General features: G+C 38.4%; 1 protein-coding gene across 6 annotated transcripts in view; it reads left to right on the top strand.

Moving 5' to 3' along the window:
* Positions 1-11,439, top strand: part of Zhx1 (zinc fingers and homeoboxes 1) — a 29,792-nt gene extending 18,353 nt beyond the window's left edge. For 4 of the 6 annotated variants that reach the window (XM_017594644.3, NM_133620.2, XM_063262951.1 and 1 more), the window contains 2 exons: positions 3,614-6,465; positions 9,927-11,439. In XM_017594644.3, coding sequence (XP_017450133.1) covers positions 3,841-6,462 — 2,622 coding nt within the window. In that variant the 5' untranslated portion in view covers positions 3,614-3,840 and the 3' untranslated portion in view covers positions 6,463-6,465; positions 9,927-11,439. Of the gene's footprint in view, positions 1-3,613; positions 6,466-9,716; positions 9,895-9,926 lie in introns of those variants that run through there. The other 2 variants (XR_010052934.1, XM_063262952.1) reach the window with 2 other exon arrangements.
* The last annotated feature ends 690 nt before the right edge of the window (positions 11,440-12,129 follow it).

Below are 12,129 nucleotides of genomic sequence, written 5' to 3'. Positions count from 1 at the left end.
AGTTTTTTAAAAACACCTCTTAGAACTCCTAGAAGTAGAGGTAGGGTCCTGGGATCCGGGACTTTTGGCAGGACATAGTTCAGCCTTTATCTCCTTCAATCAGCTAGCTACTCTCCATTTCTCTCCTTTTAAAAATGTGTTCATTCTCATATATTCCATTGTACATGGCAATGGGCTTCATAAGACATTTTCATATTCTTATATTAAGTAATTTGAGCATATTCACCCCTCCTATTCTTTCTCCCTGCCACCTGCTGTTCTTCACATTCATTCTCCCACTTAGCTTTGATTCTATTTCATGTCCTATATAAACATACACTTTTATGTGTCTGTATAAAACTGAGGAGCCACTAAGATCTAAAACATGAGATATTGTCTTTCTGAGGTTGATTTTTTCTTTTAAGATGATCATCTTTAGTAGCACACATTCATAAACACAATTTCACTTAACATTTGGCTTTTCAGAGTAATTTTATTTGAAGAAAGGGCTCCCTTTCTTAAAACATCAAGTTTGAAAACTACTACTTTTAGGTAGTTTCAGAAAACAAACCTCTCTGTCTTTGATTTCTAGCTGTTAGTATATCCTTGTTAAGATAGCTTCTTTCAGATGCAGGAGAATCGAGTCATAAGATAGCTTATTTTCCCTCCATCAGCAATACCCTCACTGCTCATGCATTGCCCTTCCACTTGGTTGGAGGATTCTCTGCCTGTTGCTTCTCTTTTTTATGGTGCTGGAGATTGAATCCAGAGTATTATTAATACCCCGAACTCTGAGAATCCCTGTTTTTAATGATAATGAGCTATCAAATATTTTCGTGATCGACAGTTTGAAATACCAATGATTCCTGTTTGATTAGAAAATGATACTAGGGCTGGGGATTTAGCTCAGTGGTAGAGCGCTTACCTAGGAAGCGCAAGGCCCTGGGTTCGGTCCCCAGCTCCGAAAAAAAAGAACCAAAAAAAAAAAAAAAAAAAAAAAAAAAAAAAAAAAAAGAAAATGATACTAGTTCACAACAGCTAAATAGGTTTGAATTTCAGAGATTTCTTTATAGTTGCTTACAAATAAAAACACATTTTAAAATGGTACTTTCACAATACATGTCATTATATTTTATTCTCATTCATATCTCCCTCTCACGGTACTTCCCCCGTCTCCTATCCAAATACCCTTACCTTACGCTTTCCCATACACAGATTCTACTACCCTTTCTCCTCCTTTCCCTTAAGAGCCTGTCTTCCGGGACTGGAGAGATGGCTCAGCGGTTAAGAGCACTGTCTGCTCTTCCAGAGGTCCTGAGTTCAATTCCCAGCAACTACACGGTGGCTCACAACCATCTATAGTCAGGTCTGGTGCCCTCTTCTGGCCTGCAGCCATACATGCAGACAGAAAGCTGTATGACGTGTACAGAATGAATAAATAAATGTTAAAAAAATCTTTAAAAAAAAAAAGGGCTGGAGAGATAGCTCAGCGGTTAAGAGCACCGACTGCTCTTTCAGAGGTCCTGAGTTCAATTCCCAGTAACCACATGGTGGCTCACAACCATCTGTCATGGGATATGATGCTCTCTTCTGGTGTGTCTGAGGATGGCTGCAGTGTACTCACATAAATAAAAAATAAATCTTAAAAAAAAAAAAAGCCTGTCTTCCTACTCACAGTTCCATTTACACTTTCATGACATACCAACATCCCTACCCCTATGTATGTATACACACACATACACACACAATTCTTTAAATCCTGATTCTATATCTGGGAGAACATGTGCAGTATTTGTAACTCTGGCTTACTTCACATGACTTACAGATCTGTACAATATCTTTCAAGTGTCATGATTTTATTTTCTTCAGATTCATTTATATTTTATATGTACTAGTGTTTTGCCTGCATGTATGTCTGTGCACTACATGTATACCATGGCCACAGAGGTCAGAAAAGGGCCTTGGTCTCTGGAACTGAAGTTACAGATGGTTGTGAGCCACCATGTGCATACTGGGAACTGAACTTAGGTCCTCTGGAAGAGCCGTCAGACTCTTAACCACTGAGCCACCTCTCCAGCCTGTGATTTCATTTTTAAGAGTAGAGGTTTGGACTATTAATACTAATACTAATACTAATATTAATACTAATAACAAGCTGATGTTGTTTGTTAGGGTGTTTAATACAGATTTCCATGTGTTGCTTAAGTCTGTCAAATGAATATGTGGTTGCATCTGATGATCAGATGTATAGTCTAAGCACCTTTAAATCAGGGCATCACTGTTAATGCAGCTTCATAGAAGGTCCTTGATGTGGACTCCTCTTCCTTCAGTTATGACAGGGATGATTCCAGTATATGAAAAATCACTTGAAATTATGGTGGCAAGTAAGGGTGGTCACTAATTATATTTATTTGAATTTGGTTAGACTTTACAAACACATAGACCTTGACTTAGCCTTAAAATTTTACTTTAAATATTTTGACTGCAAATATATTAGAATGTATTTTTAAAAGTTTTAAAGTTTATTGAGCTATAATTCATATACCATAAGATCCACCCATTTCAGGTGTAAAATTCAGTGGCTTTCAAGTGTATATGTGGATGTCTAGTATCAATATTGTGAGTTCAGCTACAGTTGACTGTAACGATCTGTTCTGACCCAGTTGGGTTTGGTGGAACTACTTCCCTATTCCTGTCCATCCAGCTTAATTGACAGTTAGTAACTACCTGCTTTAGTACTGACTTACTGTTTGCACTGTCAATCAAACATGAATGAGAGGTCAGCCGGAGAAGCTCAGCTGGGAAAATGTTAGACTGAAGATACTGAGGTCCTTTGCTTTGTCCAGAGTTTTGGAGACTGCTTTATCATAATAAAGTTGTTACTGGAAATGGGGTGGGAGGCAACAGGACAACAGTTCCTTTAATAAAGAGACCACACGTATGAAGGTGTAGGTAAGGATTAGGAACAGAAATGTTAGCAGTGGTCTGCTACAATACGGTTAGCATTAGATTAGAAAATAAAAAGGAGAGGCGACTTATAATGCAGAAAGATATTATATCAACTGTACAAGAGATCTGGAATCTCAGCCTGAGTTAAACTTTATAAATATATCAAGTATCCCTGGAATGACAGGATAAGGAAGGAGGAGGAAGAAGATGTCAGGAGATGAAGTAGAAAAGTGAGGTTGGGGTCAGAGAGTGAAGGGAAGTGTATATGCCTTAAGGAGCTTCAACTCTGTTCTTTCAGCATTTGAGCCCAGAGAGTAGATAAGAAAGAAGACCTAGGTGATGGTTAAACTTCATATACATGTCACTGTGACTGTGTTTATAGTTCCTTCCTTGCTAACAGAGTGTTGTTACTGTAGACTGGAAAAAGTGTGCTTGCCATAGCAGGCTCCTTTCTACTATCTAGCTAACTGAAAGATCTAAATAAACACACATGGGATGACCCCTAAGTATAATATGATCTTCAATGTGTTGACTCAGAGATAGAAATCTATTTAGAATCTTAGAGTTCCTGATTCAGAGTATATATCTGTATAACTGACCTATGCCACAGCTTAACATAAGTAAAGTATAATAACATAATCTGATTAAAATCATAGTCACACATTTTAAATTTATTCCAATGTAGGTGATTGGAGTTGTGCTTCATACATTTCAGCAGTTCAGCAGTGTTTTATCTGCCAACTAAGCTTTTTACTTGAGTGCACCATGGAGACGCTACTAATGAGACTTGTTGAGCACAAAAGTGGACTTGAAGAGCCAGAAGCCACTGTTTTCCAATGAAGGATTCCAAACAGTTTTAAGCCTCAGTGCTTTTAAATCACCAGAGATTCCCTCCCTGCCCCTAAAATCAAAATGGCAAGCAGACGAAAATCAACAACACCTTGCATGGTCCTTGCCAGTGAGCAGGATCCAGATCTTGAGTTGATATCGGATTTGGAAGAAGGCCCTCCCGTCCTTACACCCGTAGAAAATGCTAGAGCAGAGAGTGTCTCCAGCGATGAAGAAGTTCACGAATCTGTGGATTCTGACAATCAGCAAAATAAGAAAGTGGAAGGGGGCTATGAATGTAAATACTGTACTTTTCAAACTCCAGATCTAAATATGTTTACTTTCCATGTAGATTCAGAACATCCCAATGTTGTGCTGAATTCATCCTATGTTTGTGTTGAATGCAATTTTCTTACCAAAAGGTATGATGCACTTTCTGAGCATAATCTGAAATACCACCCAGGAGAAGAAAATTTCAAACTGACTATGGTGAAGCGGAATAACCAGACAATCTTTGAACAGACAATAAATGATCTGACTTTTGATGGCAGTTTTGTTAAAGAGGAGAATACAGAACAAGGAGAATCCATAGATGTTTCTTCTTCGGGAATCTCCATTAGTAAAACTCCCATTATGAAAATGATGAAAAATAAGGTAGAAAACAAACGGATTACAGTTCACCATAACTCAGCTGAGGGCACTTCTGAAGAGAAAGAGAATGGAGTAAAAGCAAGCCGGGAAGAAAATGCAGAAAATACGAGTTCTTCAGCTTCAGAATCTAACACAAGTACTTCCACTGTCAACCGAGTGCATCCCAGTCCTGCAGGCACAGTGGTGACCCCCACAGCTGTTCTTCCTGGGCTAGCACAGGTGATAACTGCAGTCTCCGCTCAACAGAACTCAAACTTGGTCCCTAAGGTCTTAATCCCTGTTAATAGCATTCCAACCTACAATGCTGCATTGGATAACAATCCTCTTCTACTTAACACCTACAACAAATTCCCTTATCCTACAATGTCAGAAATTACAGTTCTTTCTGCTCAAGCAAAATATACAGAGGAACAGATCAAGATCTGGTTTTCAGCCCAACGTTTAAAGCATGGGGTTAGTTGGACTCCTGAAGAAGTAGAGGAGGCAAGAAGAAAACAATTCAATGGAACAGTGCATACTGTACCTCAGACCATAACTGTTATTCCTACACACATTTCCACAGGAAGTAATGGGTTACCATCTATTTTACAAACATGCCAAATAGTTGGTCAGCCAGGTCTGGTCCTTACTCAAGTAGCTGGAGCAAACACCTTGCCAGTAACGGCTCCCATTGCTCTGACAGTGGCAGGGGTTCCAAATCAAACAAATGTACAAAAGAGTCAAGTGCCTGCTGCTCAGCCTGCTGCAGAAACAAAGCCAGCCACAGCAGCAGTTCCATCATCGCCAAGTGTCAGGCCTGAAGCTGCACTAGTGAACCCAGATTCATTTGGTATTCGGGCCAAAAAGACTAAGGAACAGCTGGCAGAACTGAAAGTTAGCTACCTTAAAAACCAGTTTCCCCACGACTCAGAGATCATCAGGCTTATGAAAATAACAGGCCTTACCAAAGGCGAGATTAAAAAATGGTTTAGTGATACAAGGTACAACCAGAGAAATTCAAAGAGTAACCAGTGCTTACATCTCAATAACGACTCCTCTGCCACTATCATCATAGACTCCAGTGATGAAACCCCAGAACCCCCAGCTGCAGCTGCGTCACAGCCGAAACAGTCCTGGAATCCCTTTCCTGACTTTGCTCCCCAGAAGTTTAAAGAGAAAACTGCAGAGCAACTTCGTGTCCTTCAGGCAAGTTTTCTCAACAGTTCTGTACTTACAGATGAAGAATTAAATAGGTTAAGAGCGCAAACCAAACTTACTAGAAGAGAAATTGATGCTTGGTTTACAGAGAAAAATAAAACAAAAGCTTTAAAGGATGAGAAAGTAGAAGTAGATGAAAGTAATGTAGGTAGTTCCAAAGAAGAACCTGGAGAAAATTCTCCTGGAGACGAAGCCGTTGCACCTAAGTCAGCAGGGACAGGCAAGATATGTAAGAAGACACCAGAGCAACTGCACATGCTTAAAAGTGCATTTGTCCGAACACAGTGGCCGTCACCAGAAGAGTATGACAAGCTGGCTGAAGAAAGTGGGCTTGCCAGAACAGACATAGTTAGTTGGTTTGGAGATACCCGTTATGCTTGGAAGAATGGGAACTTGAAATGGTACTACTACTATCAAAGCTCCAATTCAAGTAGTTTGAATGGTCTGTCCTCCCTTAGGAAAAGAGGGAGAGGCAGACCCAAAGGACGAGGCAGAGGCAGACCACGTGGGCGGCCCAGAGGAGGAAAAAGAATGAACACCTGGGACAGGGTACCGTCGCTCATAAAGTTTAAAACTGGAACAGCAATACTTAAAGATTATTACCTGAAGCACAAATTTCTTAATGAGCAAGACCTTGATGAACTTGTCAACAGATCACACATGGGTTACGAGCAGGTCAGAGAGTGGTTTGCAGAAAGACAAAGAAGATCTGAGTTAGGTATAGAATTATTTGAGGAAAATGAGGAGGAAGATGAGGTTATTGATGATCAGGAAGAAGATGAAGAAGAAACAGATGATAGTGACACTTGGGAACCCCCACGACATGTGAAGCGGAAGCTTTCTAAATCGGATGACTGAAATGTAAGTGTTTAGCCTTCGTATTTATCATCATATACATGTGTTAACAGCCATCTTATTAGTTTACTCATCTTCGTGTTAGTGTGGGTATGTGTGCGCATGCGTGTGTTTATGCGTGCGTGTGTAGGCCAGAGGCTGATACTGTCTTCCTCTATTGCTCTCTGCCATACTTTTTGAAACAGCATCTCTCTGAACATGGAGCTCACTGATTTAGTGATACTAGGTGTCCAGGGAACTCCAAAAGCTCCAAGGATCCACCTATCTCTACATCTTCAGTAGGAATGTAGGTGTGTACTACTGTGCCTGGCTCTTATGAGGGGTATTGGATATGAACTCAGGTTTGCATGTTTTTATGTAAGCATTTTAGTGACCTGAGCCATCTCCCTAGCCCTTATCTTCACTTTTACTAATTTTTTTAATACTTGTTTTTCTAATAAGAGGACCAGCTGCCACTAGTCATGACATGTATTATTATGATTTGTAGCTTGATGATTATATAGGGTTTACTGTTCTAATGTCCCTTTAATTATTTATTTTCCATACAAAAATTTTTCATTTGTTTCAAAGAAAAGTAAGAAGGGAAACAGAAAACAAACAGTAAAGGTAACTAAAAGGTATTTCTTGTAACCTTCTCTCTCTACTAAAGCTTCATTTTCGACTATGTAAGGAAACAATTAAAAAATAAAACAAAACTAAAACTAAGGGCAAGTATACTGAAGGGAGAGACCACAGCACAAGGACTGATGTATTCAAGGAAACTGAAATAAAAGTAGATGCTTTTTTCTCCATTGTTTTCCCCCAAAATGTCATCAGACTTTTGCTAGAGTTTAAGATGCATTGTGCACTCAATGTCATTTTCTGTTAAAAGACCAAGGCCTATTCTAGGTCCTCTCACCAGTGCTTAGGTGGCATCTGTTTTTGAGTAACTACAATACAATTTTTTTGTTATAAAGATCAAGAGGCAGATAACAGGTTTGATATTTAATATAAATTAACTCAGTCACCTAAAATATCTTTTGCTCTTTGGGATAAGATAAACCTCCTATAGTATAAGTACTATGTTTGGTTAAAAAAAATTTCCTGCTGGATGTGGCTTCTTATTCCCATAATCCTAACATTAAGAAACTGAAGCAGGAAGATTTCAAGTTCGAGGCTAGCCTGGGCTATGCAGCAAGATCCTCTCTTAAAACAATATAAAATCTCAGGGTTGGGGGTTTAGCTCAGTGGTAGAACACTTGCCTAGCAAGCACAAGGCCCTGGGTTCGGTCCCCAGCTCCGAAAAAAAAAAAAAATCTCCATAGTACAAATGAATATGGTTTAAATTTGAAAAGGTTTGGCATGTTCCTTAATAGATCGTAGATTAAATTAAAATGTGACTGTAGTTGCAGATAGTTACCTGAAGTTAGGCCTTCAGTTCTTTGTGAGTTTGAATATTGGGAGTGAGCTAGGGGATTGCTTATGCCAGGCAAGCACTCTACCACTACGCTACATTCTCAGCCCAGCACTTCAATTCTTAATTCTTTTGGAATTCAGGAACATGGTTTTATTCTTTTCTGTTCTTTGTTTTGGAAATATTCCAGAATAAAAACACGCTGCTTTGAATACAGTTTAGTTGTTATGAAATGGCTGTGTTTGTCTCTCTGTAGCTCGATAGCATTTGTGAGAAATTGCTGTTGTGTTTTCAATCACTGAGTGAGGGAAGGGCACAAACTCTCTATTATTTTGTACCTGAGCATAGGTACTTATTTCCTTGACTTCTTTCCTCTCTGACCTACATGCATGCTCTCTTATTCCACCCAGTATTTTCTTAATCCCCAGGAGGTATCTTCCTGGTTTGTTTATTTTAGCAATTATTTATAGAAATAAAGACTACACACTAGTCTCACTTATTAACAGTTCTTTTTCCAGTTTCTTTTCACCAACATTGCTAAGAGAAATCAGGTGGACTAAAGCTTCACTTTATTTACATCAGTAGTCTAAGCCTCACTGCAGGTCAGAGAGTATCATGTCATCATTTTAAGTCACAAGAAGCTCAAGAGTTTTATAGCATTATCCTGAAATCTAGCCCTCCACTTCCTTATGTCAGAGACTTCACCACAGGCTTTGTTCTGACCCAGATGCATAAAATATTTGTAGCAGGCTTTTTTTTTAATTGCTAAACACAAAAACATGTCTTCCGCCAAGATTAAATCAATGAGTTTGTTGCTGCAGTGAATTGTTGCAGCCTTTCTAGTCATTTTCTAGAGAATTGTAATCATCTAAAAATAGGTGAAATTTTCCATACTGTTTACTTGGGTCTGACTTTCACTTATATAATAACATGGTTACAGATATTGATTATGGTCATAAAATTTGCATAAATCTAGTTTTACGAGTTTATATTGTATGTAGTATATGTTTCCTTTACTTTTAAAACACATAGAAGCCAGAACTGGGAAAGAAGTTCAGGAGATAAAACGTTTGCCTGAGTTCAGACCCCAGCACACATTCTGTAGGCACAGTACTAGTAACCCCTGCACTGAGGAGAGATGGTGGAGAGAGATGTACACCTGGAGCTCACTGGCCAGCCAGGATAGCTGCTTCAGAGTTTTGCTGGCTTGTCTCTGAAACTAAGGCAAGAAGCAGCTGAAGAACATCCCCTGACACCTACCAATGGCTGACACACGTGCATGAGGCATGTGCAACCCTCCCATGAACCTATGCACTGCATATAGCTCATATATATAGTTTAAGAAATACTTGAAAATGTAAAATTATAAAACATATCAATTGGGGTTGGGGATTTGGCTCAGTGGTAGAGCGCTTGTCTAGCAAGCACAAGGCCCTGGGTTTGGTCCCCAGCTCTGAAAAAAAAAGAAAAGAAAAAAAACATATCAATTAGCATGTTATAATTCATTTAAGAAAATAATTCTCACAAGATTATTCATCATATATTTCCTCGTAAAAATTTTATTTAAACATGATTTAGCTTATAAAAATACCCTAACCTTTCCAAAATATTGCAACTGGGCAAAGCCACAGAAGACAGATAAAAAGTAATTCCTCTTTTACAACCAGAAGTCATTGTTTAATATGAACTTTGATGAGTATACAAAGGAGTATGATAAAAAAGATACTACAGAACACAAAGTAAATATAACTTTTGCACAAGCTACCCTTGAGTACAAGCAGAAATACTATAGATTGTTAGATTTCATGTTACAAATACTGACAATGAAATATCTTCCTACTAATAATTTTATAAATGATTACAGAAAGGCGTATGTCTAAAAGCAAATGTGGCACATGAGGAACATATACAAGTTTACACAAACTGCACTGTGAGGTGTGTGTGGTAAGTGATCTCACTGTTAAAGAGAATGCAGAATGCATTTGTGGTTAACTGGTTATTTTTATTCTAAAAGCAAAAATTAAAATATGGCTGTCTTTAAAGTTTCAGGGTTTTGTTTGTTTTTCTTTTATAGCTACTTAAAATTCTGAAGGAGAATAAGTTCTTCAATTCAAGATGTCTGAATTACTGTGAATGGGCCCAACCAATCCTTGATGACACTGAGAATGCTTTGGGGCATACATACTTTCAAAACAGAATCCAATATCCAAAAGAAATGGAGCTCCATGTTGTGCCAAAGTCAAACTGCTGCAGTCGGGGGCGGTTCTGCAATGTAAATAGAGCGCTAATTAAAACAAACAGACTGTAAAAGTGAAATTTTATTCTGACAGGATGCAAACCTTGTGAATCTTTGACTTTCTAAGGGGTTAATGACCACTAGAGCTTGTCCTCACCTCGACTCCAGCATACAGCTCTGTAAGACAGGCTGTATTACCTGTATTCTTTGACATGTGATTAAGCTTACAGCTTTGAGTGACCAAACATTTTACAGAGTAAAAGTTGTTAGAAATGGGAGAGGAGAACCAAACCCTACTTTCTGTGTCTTATTTTTCAGGCCCTCACCAAATTAAAAGTTGTACATGGGCTTACACAGTTTGCAGTGTAAAAGCAGCCTGTGCCTGTTATGTTAGGACAGAAAGACCTGTGGCTTGCTGGCCTTTATGACGAGACCCTCCACTGAACACTCATATAAACCAGTTTCTACTTGTGCACTTGTGGGGCTTCTCTTTGTCAGAATCCGATTTGCTTTTTACTAAGCTGAAGATACTACCCCAGCAGGAGAAGGAACTCAGTAGGGAACACTCTAAACATGTTCCAAACATGTGAGAGTCCATAGTGAAATACATGTGGTGTGTTCTCACCGGCGTGGGACTCAGGAAGGCCAGACAGTCTCAGGTTGGATTTTGCAGGAATTACCTTTTCATGAAGTTGTACCTTATGTAACAATTTCAGTGAACAGAGGGGAAAAAAAATTGGAACCTAGCAAGTTAAAAATTTCCTTTTGATGTAAGAATCAGGGCGTGTTAGCGGTAACTGTGCTGCAGCAGAAGACAGAGTTCCTACTGACTTGTAACAGACTGGTGCTGACGTTCGTGCTGGGAAGGACCCTTTCTGTTGTGATCATAGGACCACTTTTCAAACTGTGCTTTCCTCACAGAACAAAATTTTTAGTTTTATTAGATTTGGATTTAAAATTTTTTTGAATGATCACACATAGTGGGTTTGGCCAGTTCATCTTTTTCTAACTTAATGAATAATAAATACTAAGCTCTTGGTTTAATGTTTGTCAGCTAATGAGAGATGTTATGAAAAAGCCTTGAATATGCATGCTGCTTTCATTTTTATAAACTTTTTATTTTTTAACTATAGCTTTATTAGCAATTCCCAAATGCTGCAATTTGCTGATTTCTTCACTCAGACAGCTGGCTTTGTGGGCGGCTTTTTCATACTACTGTTAACTTTTTGAAAACGAAGTGATGTAAAGACTGTAACAATTGAATGCACTAAGCTGTTTTTCTTTTACACATTTAAAAACTTCTTAAAGTACTCTGTATTATAATGATTAAATTGCTCCCTTTTTAAAACCATTGCTAATGTGGTCTGAGTTTTATTTGACAGTAATTTTAATGTTCTCAAGATCCAATCCTTGAAATGTCAAGGATTGGAGATGAAGGATTTGAATATATTTACATTACGTTTCTTTTGTGCTATGCTAACTTTGTATAGCTGCAAATAACTTCGTGATTTTCCCATCTCTCTGGTAGGCTGGGTGAAAGTCTGCTCTGATGTTTGCTAGCTTTTAAATAAATTTATTTGACAGTGCGAAAGAGCCTTTTTTCCTGGTTGACTATGTCTTTGAATACAAAATAAAAGTTAGCAATAATGAGCACTTTTGAGTGATTTTTTTCTATTGAGCCAGTTTTTTTTTAAATGTGGTAAAATATGCATAGTAGTTGCTGTTATAATTTTAAGTGTACAGTTTAATGGCACTAAATTATATTCACAGTGTTACACAACCATCACTGTAATTTCCCAAACTTTTTCATCACCCCATACAGAAATTTGTAACCATTAAGCAATAACTCCATATCCTTACTGTTGGTAACCTCTGGTCTACTTCCTGGCCTATGAATTTGCCTCCTCTTGATATTTCAAGTGAGTGGAAACACACAGGCTTTCCTTCTTCTTCTTCTTTTTTTTTTTTTTGGAGCTGAGGACTGAACCCAGGGCCTTGTGCTTGCTAGGCAAGCGCTCTACCACTGAGCTAAATCCCCAAC

This window comes from Rattus norvegicus, chromosome 7 (genome assembly GCF_036323735.1).
Source record: "Rattus norvegicus strain BN/NHsdMcwi chromosome 7, GRCr8, whole genome shotgun sequence".
Taxonomy (NCBI): domain Eukaryota; kingdom Metazoa; phylum Chordata; class Mammalia; order Rodentia; family Muridae; genus Rattus; species Rattus norvegicus.
Note: the sequence above shows the minus strand (reverse complement) of the source record. Positions and strands in the feature narration are given on the sequence as shown.